A 14277-nucleotide genomic window follows, 5' to 3' on the forward strand; every position below is an offset into this window, starting at 1 on the left:
ATCATTTCCAAGATTTAATGAAAACATTAGGTTGCCTATAACATTCTAAGCCATACATAAAATACACGTAATAACAGACTACAGCATGCGAATAAAAAAAAAGAGCAGGTCTGTGGGAATCAGTGGGCAGCACTTCCTAACGTGACCCGTGTCCCAATTGCCTCAAGAATTGCTACTAAAGGCAATTCTATTTTTGATACAAATGAATGATACCGCACATATATACACCTCGCTAGTTATGTCAGACTGTTCTATTTGAGCATGTGCTTTCTTTTTCAGAAAAAGCCACGGTCATGTGACCACCATTGAAAATTTGCGTATGGAAATTATAGGATAATATATCCTGGTGTATGGCAATACTAATGGAAAAATAAACGTGTTTAAATTATGTTTGTACATTAATGTTGAGGTCAGACGCACTGATTGCACGCTTTGAAGCTATGGTCAGATGTAACGGGAGCTGAACATACACAAAACAAACGTGGTCATGCTGCGGATACTTGATCGTCTGGAACGAAAGTTAAGTATACTAATATCATGGCGTGCAAAAAAACTGTCTGGCCGACTCTGGAGTACGTTTCTAATCTTGGGTGTCCGTAAATAAAATGTTACCCAGCTTAAGTACACTGAGAGGCTGACTGCTGGCTGTCTCAGTGCGACATTGACACTGTACGACTATGTGGCACCTTCCCGTTCTGTGACATAACTCCCACAGTGTTTTATATTGTTCATCTATTCCTTCCTTTTCCCCCACCTTTGGTATACCATTTCCCATTCTCCAAGGGTAACCAACCGGATATAGCTAGTTAACCTCCCTTTCTTTTCTTTACTGTTATCTTTCTCTGGCGCACATCTTCCTTATGTAATGAAATGCAATCTACAATAGCATTACTTCAAGGAGGCACCGGTTTGATAACTCCAAAAATGAGCGTAATTTAAGACCGAAAGCTACAGAGCTTCCACACTCATGAAGAGGGGTTGTAGAACGAACTCACCCTTGTAGTCGTCAAAGATTGCAAGAGTTCTCAGCAATGTAGTGAGTCCTAATTGTGGCGATATGGCACGCACGAGCTTCTTCCAGCGTGCTGTAAACAAAAGGCCGCTCAGGGATGCCTCAGAATCGGACATTCCGAACATTGGAATGCAGAATCCAAAGAATAGGCCACCAGACACGGCTCTGCTCCCTGCGGTAAAAGTCAGTTAGAAATAGTTAGGTATTCTAAGTGACACATGCATACCTAAGGAACTCTCGTGACGTAAGCGCTTGCCGAAAATTAAAAAAAAAAATATTTATGGTGTTTTACGTGCCAAAGCCCCCCGAACTCCACAATTAGGGGGTTTTACGAGACACCATTGTTCCCGGGACTACGAACTTTCCATCGTGGAACTCCAGTTCTTCAGTTCCCTCCCATAGCAGAGTTGCGCTGACAGTCTCCTGATCTGCGGTTACTGCAAGTCTGGAGAGTGCGTCTGCATCCTTCAGGTGTTCTGCAGGTCTGTGATGGACCATGAACGCAAACTGCTGGAGTTCACTCACCCAGCGCGCAATTTTTCCTCTATGCTCTGCGAGGCTAAGGATGTACCTAAGAGCGTGAAGCTCCCGCCATCCAGGTAAGGTCTAAAATATTGTACGACCATTAGGACTGCCAAAGCTTCTTTTTCTGTAGTCGTGTAATTCATTTGCGCTTTCGAGAATGTATACGAATAATATCCCTCGACCGTTTGTGGAGCTTCGGAATCCCTCTAGTAAAGCACTGCGCCTGTGCCGTAATGAGAGCTCGAAGGGCAACTTGAAGTATGGAAGCGTCAGAATTGGGTCGGACAAAATGATGCTCACAAGGCTTTGATAAACCAAATCACACACTGTTGTCGAACGAGATGGCACATTCTTCTTGGTAATTTCTGTGAGGCACTGTGTTTTTGTGGCACAATCTCTAATGAGAGCCTGAAAATGCCCCGCAAAGCCGAGAAATACCCGCAAAGAGTGTAGGTTATAGGCTTTGTGCATTTTTGAGATTCGTTCGACTAATTCCTGCTTTATTGTCTTCGTTTAGCCATAAAATACTCTACCAGAAACACAATTTTTCTTTGGAAAAACTCACTTTTCTTGTCATAAATCTTGAGCTCCGCATCACTCAGTGCTTAACTACACTAGCAAGATGCTCTGAGTGCTCCTCCTCATTGCAAGAGTAAATTATTATATCGTCGATATACACGTTGCAAAACTTCCCATGCAATGGTCGCAAGACGTCATTCATCATCTTTTGGAACCAAGCGGGTGAGCTTTTCCATCCAAACGGGTGTCGATTATACTAATAGATGTCAAAAGGCGTTATGAAAACAGAGTATTTCTTTTATTCTTCAGAAAGTGGAACTTGCCAAAATCCTTTATATAAATCAATACGTGAAACATCTGCAGCCACCCGTCTCGTCTATGATAGAGTCAATTCGTCGCATAGGAAAAGGAAAGAGCTCTGTCTGCTTACTAATTTGCCTGTAATCCGTGCAGTGCCCGAGGCTTCCATCTTTCTTAGGTGCAATAGTGATGGGCGACACGAATGTAGACGTGGATGGACGAATTATCTGTGCATCCAACATCTTTTCAATCTTGTTCTTCAGCCACATTCTCTTCTCCCGTGATGTATTATATGGCTATTTTTCTCACCACTGTAGCATCGCCTAACTTAAATGGTACCTCAAACTTTGTGGTTGCCTTGGGATATCCCTTAAAGCATAGCAATTCCGGGTTAAGCCTCTTAACATGTTCACATGACGATGGCTGCCGCAGGCTCCGTGAAGAAGAAGTGTAAGAAACGCTGAGAGTGTGCCGCTTTTCATGCGTAGTTACTTCTCCAGTCCAGTATAAGCTAAGGCGAAGTGTACTGATGGCTGGACGTGATAGGAGTAATTCATAGGGTACTCCGTCGAGTACTAGCGCCTGCGTTGCAACACTGTTGCCGAGACAGGATATGGTTTAGCATGTCCATTTATCATGAATATATCGCTTTCCGTCGTATTCATGTACTTCCACAGGCCGTCCCTGTTGTACTTTCTCAGTCTCAACAATACGGACATCCATAATTGTGATGCTTGCTCCACTGTCAACTAACGCGCTCCTTTCCTTTCCATCAACAAAAACAGATATACACAAGAGGTTTGCATGCGACAAATAAACAGCTTCTCTTGGTGTCTTCAGGCGGAAGCCGAAGCCCTTTTTATTTAGTTTTTTATCACAGCATCTGACTCTTCATGTGGACTTGAGCCTCCTTGGTCAGTCAGAAAGGACGCAGGAGAAACGGTAGACTTCCAGCTTGCAAGCGGGCGTCTTTCATCAGCTCGTGTGACAGTTGGGCACCTCGCACCAGGTATCATGAGCTGCCGCTGGGGTCCCGAGTCTTGCAGGCAGAGGTTTCGCATTCCCTGCAGAAGTTCTTCAACCGTTTTGGGCCATCTCATTTGTATTTGCTCCTGAAGGCCCAGACTCAAACCATCAATGATGAGCCGAACGACAGACGTCTCGGGCAAGGCTGAGTCAGCCAGCTGAGTAGCTTCCTTTTCTCATAAAAATAGCTAAGTGCAGACCCAGACGCGTATTTGAATGCGATAGCTTTATCGCATAATAACACCCTGTTCTCTCCAAAAGAGCCGCGAAAATTTCCCTTTCGCTCCGTCCATGGCTTATTGCTGTGAGCGTTGACACACTACTCGTACCAACTCTTGGCTATTCCTGATAGGAATAGTCGCATGTTTTTCACTTCATCTTCTTCACTGTGCCAGTAGTTTTCGTTGAATGCATATTCATAAAATGTTAGCCAGGACTCGGGAATAAAGAAATCTCCATCAAACATTTCTGGCTTCAGGTATTCTATCTAGACTCGGCCTGTTCATTCCTCTTTCAGTGACGCTTACAAGCAAACGCATTAATTCATTTTGCTGTCCATTATGTTCCTGTTGCACTTCAAGTAACTTAGTGAGCAAGTTGAGGCCACTGTCACACGAAGCAACGGTAGCAGGCTTCGCGCAGTTTCGAATTGGAGTCAGCAAAAACGTAATCTTAAAGTTTCATATTCAGCTTCACTTTTCCTTTCGCAACGAAATCATTGTTATTGAGCTTCGTTCTAGCGCTTATATAGGAGACAAATGCGTCAGTGCTCGCTGTTTCTGGAAGAGTTTGTTCCTCTTCATCTTGAGACGTTGCAGCCAAGGTTCGGATGCCACCGCGTTGATTTGCTCCAACGATGAAGCCCACCCACATTGCGACTTGAATGTCGACACAGAAAAAATGCGGCTGTGCCAATTTTTAATAATACACAGTAGGGCTAGGCTATGGTGCCAGCCATCTTTATTCTCTCCCCTCGTCCCTTCGTCGTCTTCGTTAAGACAACCCGTAACTTCTTCTTCACAACGTCCACGTCCACTACTAGCATATACTTTCGTGACTCGTGAAGCTGCATACAAACGTTAGTTCAGTATAGAAGAGAGATAAACAACTCACACTTCGCTTACAGTACTGATGGCATATTTTTCACTTCACCTTACGATAGCCAATTCCGTTAAAAGCCAAAAGAATTCCGTCTTGAACCATAAAAAAGTAAACGCCATTTTTCTAATGAAATAAACTCGCTGGTATATTTCAGCTAACTGGTTGTTAGCTGGCGAAAGACGGTCACCGGAAAAAATAGATAAGCACCTGCGCTAATATGCCATAGTCTGGGAGTTTCAACAAGTTACTTAGAACACGCCCTGCATCCTGGGCATACCAACGCCACTCGTTCTCCTCAAATATAAGATCTACAATGAAAGAACAGTCGCGTCAGTGACAGCGTGTACCGTAGGGGAGTCCAGAGTGTGGAATATTAGGATGGGCTCACGTAGGGGAGTCCAGAGTGTGGAATATTAGGATTGGCTCACACCTTACTCACTGAATGTTAGGAATCTTGTTTCACCGAGCAGCCAGATTCGTACGAAGGCAGGTGAAGCAATAGCTGTCAAACAAAGTACACTCGCCATCGAATGTATGACACGCCGCGACAGCGTTGTGCGCCATGGATTGGCGTGAGGTGGCAAGTGTGGAGCGATCCGCCCACGTGACAGCAACCCCACCCCCAACATCCGTCGCTCCTTCCTGCTGTTGCCTGTTGTACTGGTTTTCTGCTGTCTGGTGTGCGTCGAAGTTTTGTTGTTTTGGGGTTTCTTTGTTCATGTAGTTTATGCGGTGGTTTATATGACGTGCGCTCCTAAACAAAGGCTTGCTATTCACTGATTTGTTCAAGTTCGTATTATACACACCAGATGTCTCCACAATATTGTCACCTGCGCTTAATTTACCACCTAGTTACGATGACCGAGTTAATTAAACAGTGATTACCCTATATTTCCTAATCAGGTAATTATTAGTGAATTGCAAGACTAGCTTACATTACTGAAGCACCGAAATTAGCAATTTGTTAACAGTTCTGTAATGAATTGCTTTTGCCATATCCCATACTTCGTTGATCCTGTGACTAGAGAAAATTAAATGAGCAGAATCTTTACATACCGCTCAAGTATTGTTTGAGTTGTATCTGCAAAGGAAGGAGTAGCTTTTTCTTGATAAGTGTTTTTATTGCGCGTGTCTTACACGCAATCGTAAGAACTGCACGTTCATTTCAACAGTTCTTGATATTCCGGAGCTTAACTATGTACCCGCAACAATTGTGATTTCTAGCCGTAACTATTTTATAACAATAGATGTCCTCTGTTAAATTTTATGCAACGAGTTGACTCCCGCTCCTTTTCAGTATCGTTAACCTTGAATAACATAAATAAATGAAACTGCAAACATTCACAAGCGCAAGCGGAGCTACAAGCGATCATTGCACAGCGCGTCGGAGGGAACAAGCCATCTCCATGCAGTCCAGGCACAAATGGCGCCACCTGACGACGTCCACAAGGGAAGCGTCAGTCATGGGCCCTCCCTGAACACACTACCCACTTCTAGTGCGCTGTAATGCAGAGTCCCCTGTAGTGATATTATCACTCCGATCATACATCCCATTGGCTTATCTGTCTTACTGACTGTACTTCAGCCCGACTTACCCTTTTTACATACCGTCGCAATCACCATGGCCAACAGTACGTGCCCCGTATTGAACACAATCATGACGAACAGGACCAAACTGGCCAAACTGGCGCCAACATGTCGGTAGAAGCGCTTGAAAAACATGATGCAGACGATAATGGCGCTGTCGACCATCTGGATTGCAAAAGCCGAGAGGAAGTGGCCCAGCCAGAATGCCGGCACTGGTAAACCGTTGATTCGCTGCTGGTCCTGAAGAAGCACGAAAACAAAGGCGCAATCAACAATTCCTAAGAAAGTAAACAAAACATGGATTGAGAAATAACAGGTCATGTTTCTCATCATCTCTGCATCAATGATGGGGTCTAAAGTTCGCTGCTACACATGCGTCCATGTCACGTATATATATCCGATATCAAATGAGCGCTCTCCCAACCGGCACTCTCAAAAGCCTAGATTCATTTGTATGCCGCATACTTCATAGTGGCAGAATTTTTTATTTTTAGCATTTCTTAATATTTGCTGCCGTGTATAATTGTATCCTTTTCCCCGCAGAGCTTCCAGCACTGGTGGCTATTGACCTTGTTCGATGCCAGTGACTGCAGTCACTGGCATTCACTCAAGAGCGCTAGAACTAACTAAACGATGATATTTTTCAATCGTCATTGGGAGTGCATGTGCGGCCTGTGCCGTCGATCGCTCTCAAAGCATATTGACACAATTTCATTCTAACTTTTTGCCCCCAAGGTTATAAAGTACGAAAGCAACATCGCGTTGTCAGGCGCGCCGTAATGGAGGAACCCTGAAGAAATTTAGCGGCCTTGGGGCTATGAAACGCTAACCTAAACCTAGCTAAACGAGCGTCTTTGCCTCTCACCGCGGACAGGAGTCCAGCCCTCGACATTTTTTTTTTCAGCCGCACAACGGCATGACATCACTCCACCACCAGGGTTTTTCTAAGCCCTCTATGCACACTTTGCGGAACATAAGCGGTATACGGTCTTAAAGAATAGCACAATTGTAGTGTACAGTGCTGATACCAGGGTGACAAAACAGCGTTACAGTAATTCCAACCATGTTCCCGCGGATAACCGACCGATCTTATAAAAGGGCAGTGGCCATCGCACGGCCTGACACTCGGTTTTCTTGAGGGAAGAACTGTCCCGTGAAAGGAGCCCGCGTCTTGCGAAGTCCCATCGAATCCTGTTAAAACAAGGAAATCCTCAAAAAAAAGATGATGTCTGGAAACCCTCTCACAGCGGCAGTTACCTATGTGGGATTCCAAATCAGCGCCCACGTAGGGAAGCCATCGCTTTGGCGAGAAACAGCCCAAGCGTTGTGGTTTCGTCATGGCTGAGCACTAGGCCGGCAACCCGCACCTGTACCGGTTTCAGCGACAGGAACCCGGTGATATCTCTAGCCTACCCCTCGTATGCAGCTGCCGCTGTTTCTCAGCTCCAAGGCCGTCTGTGGTCAGGCAAGGGGCGCCCGGTGTTCACGCCCAGAAGTATATATGGGGACCCATTTCAATACGCTATTCGCCAAAAATAACTGACAAAGACGCCGAGGGACACTTCTACGCATTAAAGAAAAACAGTTGGGTTCCCTACTGCACCGGAACAAACGCAGTACCTCCCGCTCACGAGGTGAATGCTCAAGCACTAGGCCATCACTTAGCGTAATGCGAAAAGCCTCCGATCAAACTTAGCCTCGTTATTTTGTTACAAAGGCCACTCTGTACCGACACGATAGAGTCGACGCAGCCCTCGTATCTGTATTTGTGTTTGCATTTTCGTATCTTGTATTTCATAAATACTGGGATTTCCGCCGCCATTCTTGCATATAAGATTGTTCAGGAAATAGAGAAGAAGAATGACTATATTTTCGTTTATAGGCTACAAACCAAGGAAGCAAGGCAAGAGGCTGCGCATCACCTAACTAAAGTCGTCCTTTCCCTTAATAAAAATAAGAAGAAACTCGCCAGATGGACATCTTGTAGGATGACTCCTGCTGCAACTTCAAATTTACAGCTTAGTACGATGGACTAAACAAAGGCAATAGAAAGAAAAGAAATGAACATACCATCGTCAGAATATTTTAATGCCCATTGCAGGACAAAGGCCCCTCGCCACGGTCTCCGATTAACCCTTTCCTGCGCCAACTGAGTGAGACTTGCGCCTGCGAATTTCCTAATTTCATCACTCCACCAAGTTTTCTGCCGTCATCGACTGGGCTTCCCTTTTCTTGGCACCGATTCTGTAACCCTAATGGCCCACCGGTTATCTAACCTACACATTACATGGCCTGCGAAGCTCCGGTTTTTTTTCTCTGAATATCAAATAGAATATCGGCTATCCTCGTTTGCTCTATGATCCAAACCGGTCTCTTCCTGTCTCTTAACGTTATGTCTAGTACTGTCCGCTCCATCATTCTTTATGCGGTACTCGTAGTACCGGTAGAATTCAGTGATTGTACACCTTTCTTCTCAATGATAGTGGTAAGCTTCCAGTCAGGAGCTGACAATGTGTGCCGTATGCTATCGAACGTATTTTTACTCCTCTATGAATTTCCTTCTCATGATCAGGGTTCCCTGTGATTATTTGACCTAGGTAAACGTACTCCTTCAAAGACTCTTTGTCTTCATATTAATCTTCAACCACACTCTTACACTTTCTCGGTTAAGGTCCTCAATATTTGTTGTAACCCATGCCCAGTGTTGCTGAAAATGACACTGTCATCTGTGAACCGAAGGTTGTTGAGAGGATCGCCATTGATCCTCACTCCTAAGCCTGTCCAGTTTAATAGCTTGAATACTTCTTCCAAGCATGCAGTGAATAGCACTGGAGAGATTGTGTCTCCTTGCCTGACCCCATCATTCATAAGTACATTTCTATTTTCCTTGCAGAGTATCAAGGTAGCTGCAGAATATTTGCATATATATTCCAAGCTATTCCCGTAAGCCTCCTGTACTCCTTGATTACTTAATGCCTCTATGACTGCTGGTATCTCTATTGAATCAAATGCCTTTTCATAACCTATGAAAGCCATAAAGAGAGGATTGTACTCTGCAGATTTCTCGATTACCTTGGTCGATAACATGGATGTGTACATCGTAGAGTATCCCTTTCTGAAGCCAGCCTGTTTTCTTGGTGGCTAAAGTCGACTTGCCCTTATTCTGTTGGAAATTATCTTGGTGGCTATTTTATATAATACTGCCAGTAAACTAATTGGCCTTTAGCTGTTCGAATCTTTAACGTCTGCTTTTTTGTGGATTAGTAAAATGTTGGCACTCTTCCACTTCTCTGGAACACTAGGTTGTAAGACATTTCTTAGAAAGGGCCGGAAGCTTTTCAAGCATAATATCTCCTCAATCTTTCATCAAGACGACCGTTATTCCATCCTATCCTGCTGCTTCTCGCTGTTTCATGTCTTGCAAGGCCCTTCTAACTTCATCGCTAGTTTTAGAAGTAGCCTCTGTAACCTGTTCATTACTACTTCGAGTGGAGGCATCGTGGCTGCTCCGGATACTGTACTGGTAAAGATAGAATTCTTCATCTGCTTTTACTATAACTTTGAAATTGCCGATTATATTATAAGCAGTCTTGATCTGCCCTATGTCAAGTTCTCTTCTCACTGTTTTCATGCTCCGGCCATTTGTTACTGCTTCCTCGGTCTTTAGTTATCACGTTATAATTTTGAGCATGCTTTACTTTTTCTTTGTTGATCACTTTTGATAGTTCTGCGAATTCTATCTGATGTCTTGTATTGAACACTTTCATTCTTCGTCATTTCATTATTAAGTCCTGCGTTTCTTAGGAGAGCTTACATACTAGTTGCCTTGATGCATTACCTCCCAGTTCTATTGCTGCTTCTTAAGTCAGCCTAGTTACGGTTTCATTCATCACCTCCATGTCTTCCTAATCTCACTGTTCTAAGGCTATGATTGTTTGCAAGTACCAGCCAGAGTTGGTGTGTTTTTGCCGTTACTGCGTCTGAATTGACGTGTTTCTTCGGGACCAATTTCACTCTCTCTTCATATTTAGGTGAATGCTAGACCCCACTAACTTATGATCACTGCACTTTACCCTATCTAACACTTCTGCATCTTGCACTGCGCTGGGATTGGCAGAAAGTATGAAATCTATTTGATTTCTTCTTTCTATAATAGGGCTTTTCCAGGCATACTTTCTGCTGCTACGCTTCCGCAAGAAGGTGTTCACTATTCTGAACTTATTCCTATGCGCGAATTCTACCAGCTTCTCTCCTCTAGTGTTCCTAGAATCAATGCCGTAGTCGCCAACTGGTTGTTGACCAACCTGTTTTTTGACCACTTTTCCGTCAAAGTCGCTCATTACTACACTATACTGAATGTGCACTTTTCTCATCGCTGATTCCACGTCTTTATAAAACTGTTTTATTTCTTCATCATCGTGAGGGGAGGTTAGGGCGTAGGCTTGTACTACCTTTATTACATACATCCTGTTTAGCTTTATCACGACTATTGCTAACCTCTAATGCTGCAGAATTCATCAATGTTGCCCGCTATGCCGTTATGAATTAGGAATCATACGCCTTGTCGTTTTCATATCTCGTAGTCTTCTGTAGCAGAGGACGTGACAGTTATTCAGCACTTTATAAGACTCACCAGTTCTGCTAACCTCACTAAGGCCAACGATATGCCAAACAATGTCTGATAGTTCCTCAAAGAGTCCTGCTAAGCTAGCTTCACTCGAGAGAGTTCGTGTGTTGAACGTTGCCAGGGTCAGTTCCAGGTGGCGGCTTTTAAGAGTCCATAGATTCTTAGCACCCTCAGCCACATTGCAGATCTGACCGCCGCCTTGATCAGTGCTCCGCAGCTGCGGGGAACTGAAGGCCATGGGTTCATTGTCGGCATCATGAGGCAGGTAGTTGCTGAATACTACACCAGCAACGCCAATCCCTGTTCTGGCGAGGGAGTGTCTTTTACTGAAGCTTAATGGGCTTTCCTAATTTAATTGCACCCGGTCTGGTATGACTGACCCCACTGGCTGTCGGCATCTTATGCCGGTGTCAGGTGCCACTGCAACCCTAGCCAAATGTTGTGTGCTTTCGTCGTTTTCAATAAATAGCATTCCCAAATTTAGTTTCTCAAATTGTTCGCAATGTTAAACTCAAGTGCTTTTTCGATACATCACTATACATCACGCATAAACAACAGCTGTAAGTGCTCAACTTCATCTGTGAATTATATATAACACTGTAGAGCTTAGCGCTTGCTCACAGTCACTGTGTAATGAAATGTATGTTCTCCGTGGAGGTATACGTGTTTCATGAATCAAACCTGTATGTTTGTAAAATTTCCTATTAAGTCGCGCGTACATTATTGGGTGATCAGTTGTCATGGCGCCGGTGACTACTGAAATTATTATACATGGTGCATAATCAAACTAGTTGGAACATAGCAACAAGAACCAAGAGCGTTAAGCGAACGACAAGAATGGCAAATGACGCACAAGATTGACATTCAGGCAGCGTGCTGTCGTGTTGTTCTGTGGTAATTGCTTCCGTATAAGTGATGTTGTTTTGTTTTTCAACTTAAGCGTGAATATATGTTCATTGTGTTATATATATATATATATATCTTACCATAATCTTTTGCTGTAGAGTATGATGCAGAACTAATAGTACATTCTGCGCAAAGAGACGACACATTTTTCCCGTTAATAGGCAAGATGCCAAGCCATATTACAACGCAACATGATGTAAAATTCTTGTAGAAATGTATAATTCATAACGACACCGCCGCGGACGTGACACAGCCCTCTAGCTCAGCGCTTGGCCAGTCTCCTGCGTATGCGCACGAGTTAATTTGCGCCCATCTCCTAGTAAGTAATCTGAAAATTAAATCATCCTCATCATCAGCCTGGTTACTCCCACTGCAGGGCAAAGGCCTCTCCCATACTTCTCCAACTACCCCGGTCATGTACTAATTGTGGCCATGTTGTCCCTGCAAACTTCTTAATCTCATCCGCCCACCTCACATTCTGCCGCCCTCTGCTACGCTTCCCTTCCCTTGGAATCCATTCTGTAACTCTTAATGACCATCGGTTATCATCCCTCCTCATCACGTGTCCTGCCCATGTCCATTTCTTTTTGTTGATTTCAACTAAGATATCATTGACTCGCGTTTGTTCCCTCACCCAATCTCCTCTTTTGTTATCCCTTAACGTTACACCTATCATTCTTCTTTCCATAGCTCGTTGCGTCGTCCTCAATTTAAGTAGAACCCTTTTCGTAAGCCTCCAAGTTTCTTCCCCGTACGTGAGTACTGGTAACACAGCTGTTAAAGAAAATTAAATATGCCACAATAAATTACAGTTCTTCGGCTTCTGTTCGAGATTGATGTTTCAGTTTATCACAGCTTGCCTTTCTGCTGCTTAGTGTGAGGCATTCTAACATATTTTGCCTCCGTATGCAAAAAGAACATGCTTTTCAAAATGAAGCTGCACGTTAGGATTTGTATTTTCCTCTACCATGTCAGCGTGACCCAGGGATTTAACTTATTTTTCATATGAAAAAAGTGCGTTGCGTGGAGATTGTGGAAATTAAAATAACATATATCAAGGCATAAATTTCAGTGGCACTTCGAGTTTTTGTCATAACTTGCCTTTGCTGCTTAGTGTATGATGCATGTTAGCATGCTTTGCCTGCGTATGCGAAAAAACATGCTTTTAAAATGAAGCTGCCTGTTAGAATTCGGCTTGTCATGTACCATGTCAGCTTGACCGACAGGTTTAACTTATTTTTCATGTGACCGAAGTGCGTTGCTTCGTGTTTGCGCGAATTAACGTCGGTATGTTTTACTGCATACGTTTCCATGATACTTCGAAATATTCAAAAGTATATCAAAAGATCAATATTGTGCACTTTTACTAAAGGTAACATTACCATAACTTTCCGAGTAATCTTTGCGTAAGGAACTCTGCCATAACGTTGAAAAATTACTGCGCACTTATACTGGAAGAAAGATACGTAAATGTGACGGTGTTCTCTTTATTTTCTGGAAAGTGTTTTGTGCATTGCGGAAACTAAGGGCGTCAGATTCAATTCACAGAACTGTTAAAGGTTGTACCACGTTAATGCATGTCCCATAATTTATTCGTACATATTATCGTTTTAAATGAGTAATTAAGGATATCCTTGTAATTCATGTGAAGGAGGTGTTTACTTCAAGGAGAGTTTGTTCCCCCCACACTACTCTGATAGCATGACCGAAGCTTCGTCCGGCTCTGGCCTGAGTCAGATGTTCCGAGTCTACTACGCATGCATGCTTACCAATGCTTGACTTCGTAGGGATGTGTTGAACACTACGCCGAATCATATTTGATTATTTTCTAGCTTACGATTATTATCCTGCATTTATATTCTTGGTTCTGTAACTACTCAGCGGGTTCGCGGTTCTAGCGTCTTCTGTTATTATGATAAACAGCAGATGTATCATGTTCGCCACTGCTGCGCCCAGTCATTGACACAGTGTCATCTCAGCTGCCATGTCGGAAGTGCCATCTAAGCTGCAGGCGGCCGCATGTAGACCGCGGGTCCTTCTGGGCCATCGGGGAAAAAAAAACGAAGTACAGGATGACTCACCTTCATTCCCGTAGTCAGTTCAGCTGTTATGGCAGCTATTCGGCGCAGCAGAGGGATGCAGAAAATCACGCGCGTGATTAAGGCAAAGTATGTTCGAAACTGCTCTTGGTCCATGACGGGCGGCGCATCGGGCATACCACGGAGCGACACGCTTATGTCCTGAAAAGAAATGGGCTCCGTAAGACGGTGCTGAGTACATGTTATGCGCCACCTTGTCGAACGTGCTAGAGCAGAGCACGTTAAGTGGCGCGAGATTGTCACGATGAATTTGCAAAACTTATGTCTGCATGTAAGCCCCGTCTATGCTAGACAAGGTGACGATCTGGTCTCGGAATTCTGACAGTAAGCCGTTGTGGGACGCCGTCCGGGGCATTTCGGGCCATAAAATCTGGCGTCTTCCCCACTGTCGGCGGACCAAACGTTTGTCACGACCCGATCGGCTCAAAATTAGGTCTTTCTGAGCGAATTTTAACGTGGGCACGAAAGATTGCCCTTCAACCCCTGTCTGCACAACCTATGTGCAGGTGCACAGCTCCTAAATAGCGAAGCTTTGCAGGGCGTTTGCATAAGAGTTATGGACATGAACTGAAAAC

The 14277-nt window shown here is 44.1% G+C and overlaps 1 protein-coding gene across 5 annotated transcripts in view; it reads right to left on the reverse strand.

Moving 5' to 3' along the window:
• Positions 1–14277, reverse strand: part of LOC135905592 (phospholipid-transporting ATPase ABCA3-like) — a 226287-nt gene that overhangs the window by 177036 nt on the left and 34974 nt on the right. For all 5 annotated transcript variants that reach the window (XM_065436536.2, XM_065436534.2, XM_065436533.2 and 2 more), the window contains exons 5-7: positions 13685–13843; positions 6079–6310; positions 996–1184 (exon numbers count right to left, since the gene is read on the reverse strand). In XM_065436536.2, coding sequence (XP_065292608.1) covers positions 996–1184; positions 6079–6310; positions 13685–13843 — 580 coding nt within the window. The remainder of the gene's footprint in view (positions 1–995; positions 1185–6078; positions 6311–13684; positions 13844–14277) is intronic.

The sequence above is a fragment of the Dermacentor albipictus genome, chromosome 1, assembly GCF_038994185.2.
Source record: "Dermacentor albipictus isolate Rhodes 1998 colony chromosome 1, USDA_Dalb.pri_finalv2, whole genome shotgun sequence".
NCBI lineage: Eukaryota > Metazoa > Arthropoda > Arachnida > Ixodida > Ixodidae > Dermacentor > Dermacentor albipictus.